This window comes from Eretmochelys imbricata, chromosome 16, assembly GCF_965152235.1.
Source record: "Eretmochelys imbricata isolate rEreImb1 chromosome 16, rEreImb1.hap1, whole genome shotgun sequence".
Lineage (NCBI taxonomy): Eukaryota > Metazoa > Chordata > Testudines > Cheloniidae > Eretmochelys > Eretmochelys imbricata.
In genome coordinates this window covers 15,839,036-15,859,723 of record NC_135587.1, presented here as the reverse complement: position 1 = coordinate 15,859,723, position 20,688 = coordinate 15,839,036, and the positions used below count along the sequence as shown (strand labels likewise).

General features: G+C 41.7%; 1 protein-coding gene across 23 annotated transcripts in view; it reads left to right on the top strand.

Annotated features, from left to right (window-relative positions):
• FNBP1 (formin binding protein 1) overlaps positions 1 to 20,688 on the top strand; it is a 162,190-nt gene that overhangs the window by 132,211 nt on the left and 9,291 nt on the right. For 10 of the 23 annotated variants that reach the window (XM_077835577.1, XM_077835597.1, XM_077835584.1 and 7 more), the window contains 5 exons: positions 7,840 to 7,854; positions 12,884 to 12,993; positions 17,107 to 17,239; positions 18,588 to 18,709; positions 19,965 to 20,104. In XM_077835577.1, coding sequence (XP_077691703.1) covers positions 7,840 to 7,854; positions 12,884 to 12,993; positions 17,107 to 17,239; positions 18,588 to 18,709; positions 19,965 to 20,104 — 520 coding nt within the window. Of the gene's footprint in view, positions 1 to 4,182; positions 4,267 to 7,839; positions 7,855 to 12,883; positions 12,994 to 17,106; positions 17,240 to 18,587; positions 18,710 to 19,964; positions 20,105 to 20,688 lie in introns of all 23 variants that reach the window. The other 13 variants (XM_077835593.1, XM_077835587.1, XM_077835581.1 and 10 more) reach the window with 4 other exon arrangements.

The window sequence follows — 20,688 nt, the reverse complement described above, 5'->3', positions numbered from 1 at the left end:
GTTCAAAGTAGTACTAAAAAATTAGTTTCCTCATCAAAAAGCCACTGGAAAATTGAAAGTTTCAAAGTTTGTCATAAAATAAGTGCAAAATTACAGAACTTCCCTCACAAGAATATTTCCTAATGACTTCTGAGGGGGAAGCCCATTCTTTCAGTTCTACATTGGAGGCTCTCCTTGTAGGTGTGTCTCTGAGACAGCTGGATTCTGATAGGCTTGCTCATGTTGAGTAGCACCTTCCTCCGGGATTAGCTCAAGTGATTTAAATGGGACTACTCATAGAGTGAGCAAGGGTATAACTGTCTGGCCTTGTGGAAGGCATCAGTGTGGTTCAATGAACAGTGTTCCCAAAACAATGTTGGGTATTTCTAGCTTGTAAAAATGTCTTTTTTATTTTGCACCACACAAAAGCCCTGAGGTGCTTCAGAAATGTATATTTCCAATGTACATATTCTTATTTAGTAAATATTTGGCTATCTAAGCAATTATGACTAATCACTTTAAACATTTTTGTTCATGAAATCTCATTGTACACTAATCATATGACAGTACTAAGAGAGCCTCTATTCAAGCTTTAATGCCCCCTCGGCCAAATTCACACGCGTATGGTGTATACCGTATAGTTTTTAACTGAGTAGAGTGAAAACTGAAATTATAAAGGTAAAAAGCTCACCTAGCTTTCTTTAGAATCACTCTAATTACCCACTGACACATTCATTTTTTTAAAAAACGAAAATATCTTGTTAAAGCCCCGTTAAACCTTTGGATGTGCTTTTCTGTATTTCACTTCCTTTTGTCGTTAGCTACCAAGATGTTTGTGTGTAAACAGATACTTTTCCCTGTCTGATTCACCAATACCACAAGCCAACGTTTAGAACATTACACCTTGTTCCGTGGGGCAAATTGAGGCCACTTCCTCCATATACAAGTACAGAGCAACAGAGGCAACTAAGTTGTGGAAGCCTGCTCTGGTTGTCTACAAAACTCATAAAGTTCACGTTCCATTGATCTTTGGTGGCCAGAGTTACTAGGTGAAATTCTATGGCTCACTGTTGTGCAGGAGGTCAAGGCTAGACAATCATAATGGTCCCTTCTGGCCTGAAAAACCTATCGTATCTATATAAAAGGAATATGGCTGGCATGTGTTAGTGCAGATATGGTCTAACCCAACCCCTCATGTTTAGTGCAGGTTGATTGTAGCCCCGGCAAAAACATCTGCATGGGGCCAGAGCTATGTCAGAGTAAGCATCTGGATTAACGCTGGTTTTTCAGTATTGATATTATAAGGTATGCCTGTCCTGGCCTCCCACTACTCCTGCCAAATCAAACAGGACTTGAATTTGGCACATGAGGATGACCTCTGATATTACACATATTGGACAGCGGTGTTACTGAAGGAATTTGGCAGGAGGAGATTGGGAGAAGCTGCCTATATTGAAGAAAGCTTTTACTGCTGCACCGATGAGAAAAGAAAATACAGGTGGAAAACAAATACAGGAACCCTATAGGACAGTGCAATTTAGGGGATGTTTGGCAAAGCAAAAGTGTTTAACTGACCAAAATGTTTCATTAGAGCTTGCTGTTGTTTATATACTCCCTGTGTTTGCTCAGACAGTATGCCCATCCTAGCAAAATATCTTGCAATAGAAATAGCCTCCATAGATGCCTAAATATTACTGTAGATTCTTTAGTTAATCTAATCAATAAGGGACAGACTCTAAGAACATAAGAACGGCCCTGCTGGGTCAGACCAAAAGTCCATCAAGCCCAGTATCCTGTCTTCCAACAGTGGCCAATGCCAGGTGCCCCGGAGGGAATGAACAGAACAGGTAATCATCAAGCGATCCATTCCCGGTCGCCCATTCCCAGCTTCTGGCAAGCAGAGGCTAGGGACACCATCCCAGCTAACAGCCATTGATGGACCTATCCTCAATGAGCTTATTTAGTTCTTTTTTGAACCCTGTTATAGTTTTGGCCTTCACAACATCCTCTGGCAAGGAGTTCCACAGGTTGACTGTGCATTGTGTGAAGAAATACTTCCTTTTGTTTGTTTTAAACTTGCTGCCTATTAATTTCATTTGGTGACCCCTAGTTCTTGTGTTATGAGAAGGAGTAAATAACACTTCCTTATTTACTTTCTCCATACCAGTCATGATTTTATAGACCTGTATCATATCCCCCCTTAGTAGTCTCTTTTCCAAGCTGAACAGTCCCAGTCTTATTAATCTCTCCTCATATGGCAGCCGTTCCATAACGCTAATAATTTTTGTTGCTCTTTTCTGAATCTTTTCCAATTCCAATATATTTTTTTTGAGATGGGGCGACCACATCTGCACACAGTATTCAAGTACTCTGCCAGCTTTACTCATATTGACTCATATTGGTCCCTTAGGGCCCAATCCAACTCCCATTAAAATCAGTGGAAAGATCACCACTGACTTCACTGGGAGTTGGATCTGACCCATACTATATAAATACTCCCCTTTATTTCAGTGGGAGTAATTGCTTAGTAAGAGACTATTCAATTTGAGCAAGTTTGGTAGAATCTGGATCTAAACAACTTAGGTCAACAAATGCAAAATTGCACATGGTGTGAAATTCCTATAGTAATTGGCACTTTGCTATGCAAAAATAAATGAAAACCACACCATTACTACATAAATTCCAGGCATTCAGAATGGATTTGGCTGTTTAGTAAATTCTAGTGACTTCCACATGTAATTTTTATTTAGCACAGGGTGTTGTTACGCAGCTCAGGGATGTGAAGAAATAATTCCTGAACTTAAAAAAGAAATAGCACAAAACTGTTAACAAATATTCAAAGAAACTATGTGAGATACCAATCCTACATTCAACCTGTTTTGAGTTAGGTCTCCAAACTGATGAGTTCTTGAATCCTTCTCCTTGGGAAGAGGCAGAAGTCCATCCAATAATCAAGAGCAGATATTAGCTTAGTTCAAAGGGTTTCAGTCAGCATCAATATGAAGGGTCACTGGCAACTTGAAATCCTAGTCAGTCTTTAAAAATTTAGTTAAAAGTTGTTGCAGGTGCCTGCATCCTGCAAATTTCTGTGGTTTTTGAATAATATTTTCCATAACATTTTTCTCTCTTCCTTTTTTCTCTGAAAGACCCACACAAATAGAAGAAATTGACAGATAGTACAGGAGAAACAGTGAAACAGTATACTAGGTGCTGTAATCAAACTAGAAATGGAGAAAGATTGTGTTTCTCTATTTTCTTTTAATTATAGTCATTTTAGATGTTATATGTAAAAATAATATTGTTTTTTTTTAAATCAGGCAGAACTATGGTCTTTAAGTTGACTGTGTCCCTTCAGGGAAGTTAGAGGGGCAAAAAAAGCATATGCAGAAAATAAGGAACCACTTATATAAGTCATAGTTTCATTTATGCTTGCTTTACATTTTCAAATTCCATTTTTAAGGGCATAAAAAAATCCAGTTCTTTGTTACTTGATATTAATTTTATGTTGTTTTATTTTACAATTGCTGAGTGGCAGTAACACAAGTTTTTTCATTTAAAAAGCAACTCTTTTAAACAAACAGAAAAATCCAGATTTTACATATATTACTGGGCTCAACCACATTCTGTTCTCCAGGCCATCCCAGTACAAACAAGAGGGGGATTTTGTGGTTTCTTTTCTAGTGGAAGTTGTTGACTTTATTACAACTTTTCTTTCCATTGCACCAGTTAATACGTTTCCTTGATCATTTTGTCTCGCCTCTGTGATATCCTGTTCATTAATGTGACACCTTAACTATCAGTCCGCCTGTACTAAATGTTTCTTCGTTTTGGGTGATATGTAGAGTCAGCATACAAGAAAAGTAACTGCATCTCTTGCCCTTGGGAATGTTCATTATTTTAATACATACCCTGTGCCAAGACGAGTTTTTTTAAAAGCCTTAATTTAGTCTGGCCTGAACAAAGAAATAGTTTCTAATTTGGCATGTTTAATCTAGTTTTTAAAAATATGATGCTTAGTTAATTTACCAAAAGAGAAAAAATCCCTCAGAAGTTATCTGGCATCTTGCAGGTTCCCACCATCACACTTAAATGCTAATTAAGCCCAGGGCTGTCTTTTTTGCTGTAGAAACAGTAAATGTTGAGGTGTCCTTGTTAGTCTCCTCTTTAACAAGTGTGTGTTTTCTCTTGCTGACTCACCGGCAGACTCACTCTTTGTATTTTCACAAAGAACTCATGAAGAGGACTTTAGGGAAACCCACGTGTGCCGTTGAGGCTAGGGACTATGTTGTAAGTTTGTGTATGGTGTGATCAACCCATACAGTTGCTGCACAGTCACTAACCCCACTTACAACACTGCAAAAGGGTGCTTCAGTGGAAATGAGGTTCGCAGAAGGCATAAGGAAACTACAAATTCATTGTGAGGAGAGCCATGACTTACTGATAGAAACAACTGATCCTGTGAAAGAGGTTACAGCTGTCAGTACTGGAAAAGCTGGAATTGGCACAACTAACATGGTTAAACATGGGAAATTCAGACCACAATGGAACCTGCTTAAAGTGAGTTTAGCTGTCACAAACCTCTACAGGAAAGCATAATCCCAGACTATTTCAACTCATTGCAGTGTGCTAATTGCAAGACTGGTTAGACTTGTAGGCTGCCCTCTGCTATACAGTGAGGTTTTTCTGTGTAAAGGTATTCTAAGAGGGTTCCACTCTATTTGTTAAGAATATTTTTGTGGCTCTTTGTAAATATAAGCCTGTCCATGCAGAATGGCAGTGCATTCATGCTGTGGTATATACTGCACCTTTTCAACAGAGCTTTAACTTGCACTGCTACCACCACTAAGGCTTCCCTGAACCTCACGTAACATTTGTGGTTCATGGGATCGAGAGCTGTGACTTCTAAACATGCTTCACGAAGCCAGACTGTAGAGGAGATAAAACATTTTAGCCTTTGATAACCCGATGTCCGGTGATTTATTTCAATCCCCTGTCTTTTGTAAGTGAGGTTAGTGTCCGTGATTGTCCAATAACACATGGACTTGTTGGCTTTCGTGCTCTCTCATGTGTTATTGAAGCTTGTGGCTCTTAGGCTCTTCATTGTTCCCTGCAATGCTAAGTTAGACCTGTCTTAAAGGAACAGTTGCATGGGATTTGCTCATTACATTTTCTAGAAATGTCACTCTCTAATCATTTGAAGAAAAGTCCCTATTCTCACATGAACTGAGCAAATCTCTTAACTGTGAAAACCCAACAGAATTGGCCAAACAAAAAAGCAGTCATTTAGTAACTACATTTAATACACATTTGTTTTCAGTCTTCTCAGATGTACAGCAATTGAGTTGCTGCCACATAATGTCGATGTTCTTCAAAACCAGAAAACTTGGAATCTGCTTTTAAATTCAGCATTTCATTGTTTTCATTTGATTTACAACCTATTAGAATCTCTACTGCTTTGTTATTCATGCTGTGCATAACAATGCCTGTTGTACATTTTTGGGGGTGTTATCAAATTTCTGGTTTTCATAATACTTAACAAACAACAACATATGAATTAGACATGCAATGTCTATTATTCCTTAACATTTGCTGAATTTACAGTAAAAGAATAGTTTTAATGCTAATGACTCTTTGGCCATAGTTTAGTCTTTAGAATGATTAGTGTTTACAACGTAGCGCATGTAGCAAACATTTGTGCATTATAGAGTGCTTTGTAGGTAAATATTTTTTCTGCTTCATAACTGTTGCGTGTATTTGTGCAGAAGGATCTCAACTTGTGCTGATCATGTCTATGCTAAAGTTCACAGGAATGCTAAAGCAATTATGAAAATAAGGGCTGCCTAGATTTGAATTTCTTCAGCAAGATATTTAGTCAGTTCCTCCTTTCATTTGTATAATTATTCCTCTTCTTTCAAAAATAAATTTACTTTTGTTTGGTTATTTCAAAGGCCTCTTCATTTCTTGAGTTAGACTTCTCTAGGCTCTGGGGTCAGGGCCATGTTTTTATTTACTGGCTAACTTAACTGCAGGGGAACCTATTTGACCTGTTTCATTATCACAAAAATGCAATTCAGGATGGATCAATTCAGGGGCAATATATCATTATTTGTTTTAAGACCACATTTTTGTTTGAATGCTTGGCTTATTTTTATTTTCATATAAAATTAGACTCTGCCAAGTGACTGTAAATAACCTTCAGAGTTTCCTAAAGGTTAAAATGCAATGACAAAAGAAAGATGTGCTTAACTTGTGCTTCCACTGCCCTGCCATTATTTTAGGTCCAGTCTTAGAGAACTGTGCTTGCCTAAAACTGGCATATCTGTTAGCTTATTAAAGATCAGAACACAACAACCGATGGACTTCCCAGTTTTCAATTGCATGCAACTTTTGAATGCAGAAGTGCACTCAGGTCTTAAACGATGGCTTAGCTCATGGTGCGAGCGGAGAGCCTGCCCTCCACGTTCCACCTGAGTTTCTTTGCTTCAGCACAGAGTATATTTCAATGCGTTTATACGTTCTAGGGGTTTGCTACATAGTTTGTGAATCCCAGCCATTACACCTGAGAGGCTTGCAACACAGTCAGAACGCAAGTTATCGGAGAATGAGGTGGGATGAGCTCTTGGAAGAATCCAACTTTGTTTCCCCTCCCTTCCAAGCAATAACCTTTAAAACCCAGTTTCTTGTATTACACTGCAGTTAAATCATGCCCCTAAGTCCAGTATGGAATGGTGCTGAAATACTACTTGGTATTCGGTGCAGCTCCTGGAAGGCACCCTGTGTTGCAGCTGTGACAGTGGCTTTGCAACACGGGTAAGAAGGCACTGTAATGAGGTACTGCAACACCATTTAAGATAGCTATATTTGTAAGTTTTGTAGGACAGGGACAAAACACACATATGGCCTTTAATGCACAACACTCAGGCTCTTAGTATCCAGGCTAATTGAATGATAACGTATTGGCTGTACATAAAGAAATATAGCAGCCTTTGAGGAAAGAGATTGTATATATCATATAAGGGACTTGCATATTGGTCAATAGCGTGGGCATGGAGATAAAAGTGAAAATCCTAAATGGAAATAATTGGGTAAAAAGAAGGGTAGAGATTTTTTTTTCTTTGCTGTGATCTTGTCAGACCTTATAATCTAAACAAGCTTGATTAGTAGTTGGATGGGAGACCTACAAGGTGCTGCAAGATGTGGTGTTGGTTATTACACAGAGGACACTTCCCTCTTAATTAATGCTCCAGCATGGTAGTAAGGGAATACTGTCTTTTGGGTGGAGACATGCAATCTAGGCCCTGACCACCTGGAATCATTAGAGATCCCATGGCATGTTTTACAGGAGAGGTCCAAGGGTTAGTCCCGATGTCCTGGCAGAATTTCAATTCCTTATTATTTCCCACTCCTGCCCTAAAGAATTGTATAGCCTGGCTGGCACCGGTGACGGGTGTTTCAGCGCCTCTTCAGCGTTGAGTGTGATAACCCACCTAATTATGTAAGTATTGTAAAGCACCAGTTTTGCTGAGTGCAAGGTGCAACTTAAAGGGGATATGCTATTGCTATCTTAGCGTTGAAGTCAGTCAGCCTGAGTCACGTTTTCACCTGCACTGCCAAAGCAAATATGCAAAGGTGTAACATGTTTTCCTTTTCCACTTCCACTGATGAAATGGCAGCTGAATGGTAGTGTGTGGCCCATCTTGTGAACTTTTGCACAGATCTGTTACCCATTTTCACATCCCAACAGTGAGGAGAATACGTGTGTCGTTTTATTATAGCAGTAGGACTGAAGAAATTCCTCTTCTACTGATGCGCTTGTTTTTTTTCTCTTTTTTCCTGTACTCCTACAATTTTTACATGAAGCTTTCTCTCAAGCTGGTAAGCACAATTACAGCATGTTTGTCCTGTGTTTTAACCACAGTTTTCTGTGTGTGTTTTTCTTTGTGTGCACTATGACACCTACAACATGACTGAAATTAATTTTAAATTTGTTTCTTCTTTGTGTTTGCTTTGTTTGACATTTATCAGATAACTTTGAATACGCAGGTCTGGAATCTAATAGAGGTGATCAGAATTCAATCTTTCTAATAAGCTGCTAAAAAATTAACTCTAATTTATAATGTAGTTTATCCTTATTTTTTTGTAATCTAGGGCAGGGGTTCTCAAACTTCATTACTCCATGACCCCCTTCTGACAACAAAAATTACTACATTACCTCAGGAGGGGGAACCAAAGCCTGAGCCCGCCCGAGTCCCACCTCCCTGGGTGGGGTGGGGAGCCCAAGGCTAGAGACCCACCACCCTGGGCAGGGAGCAAGGGGGGAGGCAAAGCCAAAGCCCAGGGCTTCAGCTCATGGCAGGGGGCCTGTAACCTGAGCCCCGATGCCCACGGCTGAAGCCCTTGGGCAACAGCTACGGCCCCGGGCGGTGGGTCTTGGGCTTCAGCCCCAGGCCCCAGCAAGTCTAAGCTAGTCCTGGCAACCCGATTAAAATGGGGTCCCAACCCACAGTTTGAGAACCGCTGATCTAGGGCTATAAAAGTGTAGCAAAAATTACACCAATCAGTTCTATTGCTGTATCTGAAATATACATGGAAGAATTAATGTTATAAGTGTCTCTACTGTGGCTGTGTTGTGGCCCTTTATACAGAGAAAAGTAAAAGCCTTTTATCCGACTGCAACATGGTCATCAATTGTGTGTTTTCCATGTTTAGGTACTAATAATCACTGGAAGTCTGAATCATTGTTACCTGCATTTTACAGCCCTATATAGTCCTCCAGAAAAACTAACAATGAAATTAATTAAAGTGAAATAAACCTTAACCAAATTGATTTAAATTTGCAAATGAGCATGTATATATGAATCCTAAATCTAGTCTTGGATACAACCGGAATGATATCTTGAAATACGGTAAGAGAATGCATCGCAAAATTGAAAAGGGAAGGGGTAAGAGCATGTGTGAAAAGAAATGATGTGATGTTGTATTTTACATCCAAGACAGCATACTGTTAAGGCAGAGTTATCCGAACCTTGGGTATGTTTTAGATAACTTCTCTTGGCTTTCTTGCCACACCTGATCCCAGCCAGAAGAATTCAATTTAAATAGTTTGCTGAATCATTTCAGGCCAACATGTAGGAGGGTACAAAGGACTGATTTAAGTTTTAGGAAGCCTCAAAGGATCTGCAGTAGCTCATTAGTGATGTTAGTTTGGGAGGTTTCCTTCTTCTGGTCAGTCAGGGTCTTTAGGTTTCTTTCATCCCATTATTCTGGTGTTCACCATTCTGCGTCAAGTCTCCCCAAAACGGGTGACTTCTGTCACAAGGTGAGAGACTTACTGGTGGCTTCCTCTAAGAATCCTGTGCCATTAAGGCTTCTCACCTCCATTGGAATGCCTGCAGCAGGGTTTATGCATCTTCATAGGGATTTCAAGCACTTCTGTTCCACTGATGCAGTGCAAAGCACCACTTAATGTAGACATTATCTTTCCAGACACAGTCAAAACCTAAATACTTCAGCCCCATGACAGTCCCAAGGAAAAATGGCAGAGATCCAGAGATCCCTCAGTTACTTACAAACCCAGCTGTCCTTAGCTCTTTGTAGCTCAAAAGCTTGTCTCTCTCACCAACAGAAGTTGGTCCAAGAAAACAGATTACCTCACCCACCTTGTTTCTCCACCAAGCCACAGAGCTAGCAGCCATTGATGTTTATACAGAGTCCTTCCACTCATTCTATTTGCTAGTCATATTACTAGTAAGCAGCTGATGCATTGTGTGTGTAAGCCAGACCTTTCTATGCAGCAGCGTGTACTGTAAAGTATAGCCAACCTGCGCAAAAGGTTGTTGACTTGACCCTTTTGGGTCAGAAGTTGGAGTCTCCTTTTTGATGAGAAGTTACTCAGTGAATTCAGTGAGGGTTCTTTTTGAGTCTCAGGGATGCAGTTCTATGCCGCATTAATGCATTGGTCTGAAATATTGTCTACTAGTGCCCACCGTATTGCTAATCCTGCTGTGCTTGGATCCTGCAAGTGTGGGCCTCAGTTTCTGGATGAGGAAGGTTTCAGAATTAAACCCCCATGTTAAAAGGGCTTTTCCCTTTTCAGTTAAGTGCTTTTGTGACTTCCAGTTAAGGTATCATTGGGGGAGTCTGTTGCATGTGTGTATCCTCTAAGTAGTGTGTTTTTGTAGCCTTTCATGTAGCTACATATCCCTCCCGTCCTCCAAACAACCCCAGACTCTTCAGCTTGATATGTACGAAGATATGTACATCTTTAATGATTTTATTCCATTGGCAAAATACATGGACCTCTTGTAATGCCTGTACCGGGGATGGGGAATATTTTAAAGAAAATGACATTTGCATGAACAAGAGTAAATGAAAACAGACCTCTCCTGTAGCATGTAGAGTCTAATGATGTGGTGGAGGTAATAAATCAAATCTGTCCACGATTACAGGGTGTGGCATGAGATTTTGGAATGTACCATATTTTAGCTAACTGGTAAAACCATTGTTATTTCTTGCATTCACATTCATTTTGCCTTCTAATCCTTTCATAAAATGGGAATATTTTTTGAAGTGGACTTAAATTCCACTCAAGAGACCAAGCCCAGGGATATGGGAGATCATTGTCCCTTGAAGTGAGAGTGCTGTTGTGCCAGTTTTCCTTAATGACCTGTTCAGTGTATGTTACGCTCCCGCTCCTCCTAGGGCTGGGGGGAGCGCAAGGTGACCCATTATAACTGCCCACCACTCCCTTCCTACACACACAGGCTCTGTCTAGAACACAGCACTCGCTACAACTCGGAAAAAGCAGCCTGTCTTGGAGAACCCAGCCAGTGCGCAGCTGAAAAGGTCCGTGTGCTGCTTTTGAGGCAAAGTATTTGCTGAATCACACTCTTCTGAGGAAAGCATTTGGCATTTTAACACAATCCACCTAGCAACTTCGATCACAAGCCATCAGTAAGCTGCTTGGCCAGCTGAACTTTGTCTGGATTTGCATTTGCATGGTCGGCTTTCCCTCCCCCCAACCCTAATATCCCTTTGTATGAAGGAATTGTTGGCATTACATTTGTGAAATCCTCTGTATAAATTCAGGTTAGTAATTTAGATTAGGGTAAAGCTAGTTTATTAATATTGAGATGTCCTCAGCCTCATTCACCATAGCCCCTCCACTCATCTCCCTGCCAGAGAAAGCAGGGACTGCCATAAAAAAAATCATAAAGGCTCGGAAACTCACTGCATATGTTTTATCTACTCTATAAATCCTGTGCTGCCAGGAAGGGGAGCAGCAGTCTGAAGGCAGACGGGGTATTTTGTTTCAAACAAAATCAGAAACAGATGAGAAATGGGAGGCCTGATTCTCCTCCCTCTTGTTCTGTTTTTTTTGATAGTATAACTCCGTGACTCTAATGGAATTACTCCTGATTTAAACCAGTGTAAGCGAGAGGAGAACCAGACCTGCTGGATGGTTCAGGGATTCAACATATGGTGCATCCATCGTGAACCACTGGAAAGAATACAGTATGGTTATAAATTGTATGCATAGCCCCAAAGGTAAAATTTCTATAGTGTGAGTGAGTGCAAGAGAGTCTTAACATCAGAGAGCACTTCTAAGGGAGTGGGAAATGGTTTACCCATTTTATCGAGGTTACTTCTATGGCACTAGCACCCACAATCTCCATGTTGCCAGAGGAAGCCATATCCTGGCTGTGGGTTTGCAGTTTACAGTTGTGCAGGTGAAACAGAACCACAGCATGAGAGTAAAAGCTTGCAAGTGCTTCCAGTGAAGATGACATCTGCAGCACAGCAGGGGAAGGCAGGAAAGATTGGGCCTCCGTAGAGAATAGAACTCTGTTAGATAAAATCCAGTGTGGTGTTAAATCAGGATGGAAACAGATTCACAACTTCTAGCATTGGGCTTCCATGTTTCTTGGCTGGCAGTCTTCTGCTGTCTGTTTTCTATGGCAGTGCCATCTGTGGTTCAGGTATGACCCTCTTGTTAGCTGTTTTTCAGATAATTTCCCCTAATTCCATGTGGTGAGAAGGGCTTTTCGGTGATGGTGAAATTCACCCCTGTGCAAGTATCTGGCACCAGGGCCATGCTGCACATGAGGGATCTAAGTGATGACAAGGCCTTGTACTGTTACTCTGGGAAGGGTAAATTTTGCCCTGTGTGAACCTCCACATAGCTAATAGAATTGGTGCAGTCATCTTTTTTTCTTATAAAAGCAATAAACTATTAGTATGTAAATAACATACAAGTAATGGAAGAAGTTCATGCAAATTACATATGTTTATGTTGCATCTTAATTAGGGAAAATTCCAGGTTCATTTTTATTTGACCACTTAAAAATGTCCTGAGTGCCCACTGCATCTGGGCACTAGAGAGCTATAAATTAAACAGGCCTGTAAAAGCTACCCTCTTGGGGCAGCCAAATAAACCACCGTGAATGAGATCAATAGCGACACTCAACTGCCAAGCTAAAAATAGCTCAGCAGTGACTGTCTGTAGTCAGAAACGGGCTTGGTTGAATAAGTGCATCTTGCGTGAAGTCCTAACGGGTGTGAAACTCTGACCATGGCAAACAGCAGGAGGAAGGGAGCAAGTTTCATGAGAGAAAGACCTCTGTGCTTAGTGTCCCGCTGCTGGCTCTAGAAAGGTTGACCCTAGTCAATGGCACCAGAGTTCCCCAGCTGATTTCAACTGTTGTTTTGGGATGCTTTTCAGGTATCCACATCCCAAACTATTCAAGGCTTTAGGGATCTAAAAATAAAGCATGCAAATGCTTCACACCATGGTGATTTTGCACAGATTTTCCTGTGGGGTGTTTTCAAAGTAGAATTTTGAAGGATGGACCAGAATTTTTTAGTCTCTCATTTGCCTTTTTCTTTCCTCCCACTCTGTGTGTAGGGGGGAGGACCAGAGGACTTCAGCAATCTCCCACCTGAGCAAAGAAGAAAGAAACTCCAGCAAAAGGTTGATGAGCTAAACAAAGACATTCAGAAGGAGATGGATCAAAGGTAGGCCTAACGATACAATAAAGAATTCGAGAAAGGCTTTCATTTAGCAGAAGAGTAGTGTCTGAAACATCACTAGTAAGCTGTTTCTTTCACAAGCAACAAATAAGAACAAGATAGTAAGTCATGCCCTGTGAATCACTATTTGATATGATGCTCTTGGAATAGAAGATGTAAAGGGCACTAGATGACTAAAAACAGCCAGGAGACGAGCTAAAATTCCCCTGTGGTCTAAGTTCTGAAGTTAATTGTCCTTCCCTGTAGGTCTAAATTAAACAAAAAGAGCAGAAGGAAGGGTTGCTCGTTATCTATCCCACCCACTTTTGCAGTGCATTCCACCACTGCTGTATCAGGATACTAAGGCAAAAGCACAAAAATCTCAGTGACTTGGGTAGGTGGTGCCACCGCAGACAGTTTTTCTTTCTTTCTGGCACAGTCTTTTTAAGTTGAGCAATCGTGTACTTCTGAGCCAGGCAGGAGGCGTAGATACTTTGTATTTGCCTCTGAATATGAATCTGCCCCGATATTTACAGTATTTTAATACAGGATCCATCTCTCTTCAGTTAGCCAACCACCATGTCTTTCACGACTACTGAAATCACAGATCCCTCAGCACTGAGCAGGTGGCTTATTGTAAATATTATCAAGCCTGTGTACGGCAACCTTGGAAGCTTTCCATTTCTGGCATCTTGTTATTGCTCATGAGTTTAGGATTATAACAGAGATGGAAAACACTTCCTAGATTATCAAACACATTCCCCTGTAATGCAAGATACAGTCCTCCAATAGAGGGAAAATCCAATATTAACCTAGTACTGTATAGTCACTTGAGACTTAGCCAAAAGCTTTTGTATTTTTTAGGCTTAGGAATCACATGCACTAGGGAGATTCCTAATAACACAACCTGTTATCCGCAGGGCTGTGTTGACAAAAGTGTGAGATTGTTCATCAGTGCCCATTTTAAAAGTCTCTGTGCTCTCCGGTGTCCATTTCCTGGAAGCAGAAGAGCTAATGATTCTTCACTTTTGCAGATTTGTTATTAGGAGACTTCATTTGTTATCCTACTTGAGAAGCAAGTACTTCAAGTGACTCCATTTATATTGATCAGTTCTGGCCGCTTGTATTTGCAGCTTCCTATGTTCATTCACATCTTGGGCTAGGATTGGCCCTTTAATTGTGCCTTTTAACCAGTGTCGTTTTTGTTTTCACAAAAAAAGAGTTTAACTTTGATCTGATAACCCTGTTAAAAATCAGTCCACATCTTAGTTGTATAAGTTATGTGGGGATGTTAATTCCTATTTCATATCAGAAATGGGAAATAAGACAGGAGGCCTATAGGTAGCTGTTTACTTTTGTTTCACATGTTCCCTTTATATAATACGGTAGCTATAGTTTTTCTCCTTGAATAGATTTCCCTTTCCCCTTAATTTTCTTCAATTGATTTCAGTGTCACCTAATATTAAGATCATACATGAAATCAGTGCAGAGTGAGGACTACATTAGACAGAGATATAAGATTGGTGAGCAAGGTACAGCAACAGTCAGAGACACACAGAATGAATTAAAAAAAACATGAGTTAAAATTTGAAATAATGCCCCTTAAGGCTCCAGTCACAGAACAATCCCACTTCCTTGCCACCCACTCCTTTTCCCAGTTTCTCCATGCACAAAGCAAAAGCAGATACAGGGCTGCCATTGTCAAAGATTTTGTGGGAACCTCTCAAATAAAAAGAGTTATAACTTGGATCGTGGGACTTTGATTCAAGTAATCCCTGGAGCAATGCTGAAGAATCACACCAGTAATGAGAACTCGGCTCAAAAATCAACTCATTTCTGAATCCTAAAATGTTTCTTGTTCTGCAGAGAAAATCTCTTAAAATTCATCCTCAACCTGCCTCAGGTCAGGTGCAACACATTGCCATGAAAGTTGACTCTGCGGACATGCCTTCTAGTTGAGCACAGGACAGCTGTGTAGCGTGTTAATGTTGGCTTTGTGAGATCAGATTCCTGATATTGTGCTTCAAAAGCACCATCACTGAGTTCCTAGGTATTTGGCACCTGAGTTGATATGAAATGTGTAGCCTTTAACACAATCTCAAAATGCGGCATAACTTAACTAGACATCATGACCTAAGGACCATCTGTTGTACACTGTTACCAAGCCAAACGATCTGGATTTAGTTTTAGTCTGAACAGTGGAGCAATGTGAAATAAACTGATCAGCAGGGATCCTAGAAATCCATTTGCCCCTGAAAAACGCGAAAAAATGCAGAAGTTGTCTTTTTACAAAAAATCTTTAGTTTTTACATTTTGGGAAAAAATAAAAACATATACAGTAAAACCCACTGCCATCAGAGTGCACGCAGGAATATGGGAAATTGATGCTTCAGCTCCAGGCAGTGGGACTCGGGCCGCCAGCCCTGGGCGGCAGGGTTGGGCTACAGATTTCATTTTAATTGTGGAAAAATGCAGATTTTTATGGGGTTTTTTTTAATCAGAGAATTTTGGGGTTTTTATCATGGAAAACAAGGATTCCTGCTATCAGGAGCAAATTATGTTGCATATTCTTAAGGTGAACACAATGCAGTAGGCAGAGCGAGAGTTTCTGGTTAGCACTCCATTCTGGTACTGGAATGCCCACATCCCAGCCTTTAGCCTATTCTCGAGGATGGCATTCAGCCCAGGATGTGGAGAGATGATATAAGCACTTCCATATGTCCCTAAGACTGGGAAGATATTTATCTAGTGCGGGGTGGGCAAACTAATCTGGCCTTGAGCTCCTACTGGGCAGTGGGGTCCGGGACTTTCCCCACTCCAGCCAAGGAGCAGGGTCGGGGGCTTGCCCTTGCACTTTGCATGGTGCCCCTACCCCAAGTGCCACCCCCACAGCTCCTATTGGCCGCAGTTGCGGGCCAATGGGAGCTATGGGGGTGGCGCTAGGGGCAGGGGCAGCGTGCAGCACCCCCTGGCTGCCCCTCCGCATAGGAGCCAGAGCGGGGACATGCTGCTGCTTCCGGGAGCTACTTGAGGTAAGCACCGCCTGGAGCCTGCACCCCTCACCGCCTCCTGCACCCCAATCCCCAATTTTGCAAGCATTCATGGCCCGCCATACAATTTCCATACCCAGATGTAGCCCTCAGAACAAAAAGTTTGCCCACCCCAATCTAGCGAGTTCAGAGGCCATTCTTTGCGGGGGAGAGCGGGGTGGAGAGCTATGGGTGTGAATGAAAGACAATTCCACACCTTGACTCTCCCTATATCCTAACCCAAGAATACAGTCACCTTTCCTCGGATTAGTTGGATGCCCAATTCCCATTCATTTTCATCTAAATCTAATCCTGCCTGTTTACACTGGCTCAGTACCTTTCTTGTGCCACTCTTGGAAATGATTTGCTTGTAGAGCTAATTCTGCCACTTTAGTTACACTGAAAAAACCCCATGGGCTATTTGTGGAGTAAGGCTTAACATGACAAAGGGTATGTCTTCAGTAACCGCCGGATTGGCGGGCAGCGATCGATCCAGCGGGGATCAATTTATCGCGTCTACCTTAGACGCAATAACTCGACCCCCGAGTGCTCTCCTTTCGACTCCTGTACTCCAGCGCCATGAGAGGTGCAAACAGAGTCGACAGTGGAGCGGTAGCAGTCAACTCACCACGGTGAAGACACCACGGTAAGTCGATCTAAGTACGTCGACTTCAGCTACGTTATTCACGTAGCTGAAGTTGCGTAACTTAGATCGATCCCCCCCCCACTAGGGTAGACCAGGGCTAAGGGTGGAAGAATCCTGCTTATACACAGTGCAATGTCTCAAGTCTTACAAATTGTTGCTAAAGGCTATTCCCAGGTCTTGCAATGCCTGATAGTTTATAAACTCTCTTCCATGCAGACAACTTTGATACATTAAGGAGAGATCTTTAATTAGTAAATGGGTGGCACTAAACAAAACAAAAGCCCTGGCATAGTTTCTCCCCACACTTTGTTACACCTGTAGCCCGTTGTGCTTGAACCATAAACACAGAATGATTGCTCTGGAACTTTTTGGTTTCTCCAGAAGGATTTACACACCCAGCTGCTGCCTGACTTACTGGTGTTGCATTTTCCTTATTTCTCACAGAGATGCCTTAACAAAAATGAAAGATGTCTACATCAAGAACCCGCAGATGGGAGATGCAGCCAGTGTGGATCACAAATTAGCTGAACTGGGACAAAATATGGAAAAGTTGCGACTAGAGGCCCAGAAATTTGAGGTCTGGAAGGGGTTTAAGTACTAATGCACTGTCATGATGGTAGCTTTAAATAAATAGGCTCTGATTCAGGAAAACATTTAAGTGCATGCTTAACAGGGATGGATTTAAGTAAGTGCTTATAGTCAGGCAGTATTTAAATATGTTGTTGAAGTGGAGCCTTACAGACACCTTTTAGCATAAATATGTCCTGGATCCTTCATCTGCAGTTGTCAGCCAACTCGATTTTTCTGTAATTTGTCACAGAAAATGGCTTATGTAGATCAGGGGAATGCAGGAGAATGCCCTGAAATGCTCTGGTACTCTTGCATTTGCAACATTATCAGGTTTTAAATGCCTCTCCGAAGATATAGATACCAGGTGAGAGCTCGGAAAAACTCCAGTTTATTCTTTTCACACCCGAAGGTGCGTTTCACCAGTCTGATATCTGCTGATGGTAAAAACTGATGGGCACGAAAAGCTTCATCTCCAGCCAACCCCCACCCAGATCTCGTGGGAATCCAAAACAGGTTTAAAAAAATCAATTGTGAAACACATTATTGTCTAAAGAAGCTGCTATGGTAAATGTGAAGAGGATCTATGGACAGAGCTATCTAAATGTCTGAGAGCTGGACAGAAACCATGAGATGAAGCACATTTTAAGGAACAATCTCTGCTGTCAACAGAAAGCATTTTAAAGATACAAAGACTCTGGAGTATGACTAATAGTTGGAATAAATGAACCCATTATAAACAGAAACTATTGTAATTACACCAGAAGTAAGGACAGGGAAGGACTACATTCCATGCGCTATAGATTATGTTGTGGATTTAAACGCACACAGCCAATTAATTCTGGATGCTTGTCACATCTGTTTGCTTTACTCTCCATTGCTTGTAAGGCCCCTTTGAAAGCCGACAGCTTTTCCTTTCCTTCCAACTATTGTCCTTTTCCATTTGGCCAATAAGGGATTTATTTTTGGTGCTTCTATGTTTCTGAAATTATCATGGGTTCCTTCTGTTTACCTCATTGTTCCTAGACCAGCAGCACTTCAGCCCAGCTCCAGTAAACTCCTGCTGCTAAGCCAGCAGGGGTGTGACTCATGCAGTGTTTTGAATCAGCCTATACATTTTTGCCAACATTACTATTTTTAAATATAGATTTAGAATGCAGAATCTACTCCCCTTCACCTCAGATGACAGCAGTTTGAAGCTAAATTTAAGTGTGTTTATAGTAGTTGACAGTTTGCCTGTAGTTTGGTGGTTCAAGTGATAGGTATATCTCCAAAGGGGCAAAGTAAGAGCAAACTCTGTCCCTTGGCTATCTGGTGCATTAAAGAGGCATATGAAACCCGTTGCTTTCTGTTTGCAGGGTTGGCTGGCTGAAGTTGAAGGCAGGCTACCTGTGCGGACTGAACAGACCAGACGGCAGAGTGGAATGTATGACACCCAGAACACTTCAGCCGTCAATAACTGTGCACAGGACCGGGAGAGGTACAGTATCTGTACAGAGCTGTCCAGACTAGCTTGCTAGTTACTGTTCCATCTCCCTTGGTTTCATTAGCGGCAAATTCTTCTTTACAAGATGCTGCCGTTCTTCAACAATAGATGTGTAAATCTTGCATGCAACAAGCCTAATCCATGATGAGACTGCAAGCTGCCACTCTGAGAAAATAATTCCTTACTTTGATGCAGAAAATTCTAATTTGCCACAGCAAAAATTGGGGAAATGCAAAGAGAGTGAGCGTTTTCCAGGAATAATATTAACAGGTCTAAAGCCCCATCTGGTTCTGTCACTTGCAAACGTGCACACAGGGTAAAATTCATTCCTGTGCAGAGTTAGCACAAGACCTGTTGACCAGTCATGTCTCATTTCGGACATTAAGTGGGATGTAAGTGATGCGTAGGTGTCATGCTGGCCCTCTGAATAGATGTGAATTTCGCCCCTGCAAAGCAGATTGAAGACTGGGGCCACTTTCTGTACTGTTATGCCAGTGCAAATCCAGAGAACTCCCACTGCCTTCTGTGGGGTTCCTCTGGATTTATATGCAAGAAGACAAAGACATTGTGTGGGATGGGTACCAGCTGCAACACTCTGGATGGAATCCCATCTTTTCCTAGTAAAGACCCCTCCAAACCTCTTGGGAATGGAAAATTGGACTGCAAATCTTGTGTGAGCTGGCTGTCTCAGGAAACTTCTAATCCTGGCTGCACTGGAACTATTGCATGTCACTTGTTCAGTGCATATAATGTTTTCAGACATTACACACCACTATAGAGGTATCTCCTAATGGAAATAACCCTGAAAACTAGAAAGGGAAATATCCAGGTGCCCAAAAACTCTGGGAGTGCCCAAAATCCTAGGCCCATCTTCCAGTGTGCAAAGGATACTGAGCAATACACCCCCTTGTATTTCTGTTGGAACAGCCCTTCTGAACATGCAGCAAGCCCTTTTGCAGTAGCATAAAGAACTACTACATTGGCCATTGTGAAAGGTAGGTGAGAGATGCATTTGAGAGGCCTTGGCAGGAGGAGTTGACTGAACTGACTTCCCCTATCGTGCTGGAAATGCAGTGACTGACAAAGGCACATTCTGACGATATATCTAAATTAACAAGTTGGCCCTAACTGCAGCCACTCACTTGGCCTTCAGCTTTCCGCAGCTGAGTATTTCCGGCAGGTGCATGTTCCTTGTCACACTGCTCCTGAGGCTTGTTGCTATAGTTGCCGTATATTTTCCTTTCTTGAGCAGCCCAGATGGCAGTTACACAGAGGATCAAAGTCAGGAGAGTGAAATGAAGGTGCCAGTGACAGAGTTTGATGACGAGTTTGATGATGAAGAACCACTTCCAACCATAGGAACCTGTAAAGCTCTCTATACATTTGAAGGTACCACTAACCCTCAGCTTCCATTTCACTTCTTCTCTATTACTTATTTGTATTACAAGTAGCCTCCAGAGGCCCCCGTTGTGCTATGCACTGTTCACATATAGAGTAAGAGACAGTTCCTGTCATGAAGAGCAGAAATGGATGTAACATGGTGGCTTGTCCTGCCAGAGCTGGAGGGCCTGGAGAGGGATCAGGTGATTTCCCTATAAAGAGCCTCTGGAAGCTGCAGCAAGGTGGGATGCTCAGGGGGAGCAGAGAATGCTAGGAGTGAGCAGGCTCCAGCAGAGTCCTGGGATTTGGAGCTAAGACTCCAGCAATTTTGATGGTTGCAAAAGTTGATCCAAATTATTTCCCAAGCTCTTTGCAGACTACTGGATAGTTTGTTGGGGAGAGTGGTATTAAATGAGCTGTTCAGCGTACAAGGGATAGATTTTATGCAAGGATTATTTAATTTACAAGTACCATATTCAGCTGTAGACTAGATGAACAGACCCTCCTATCATTGCCAGACACAAGGGCTAGTAAATTTACCCTGCGTGTGGTAAATAAACATACTGGCCTTTAGTAGCTGCATCTCAGCACAA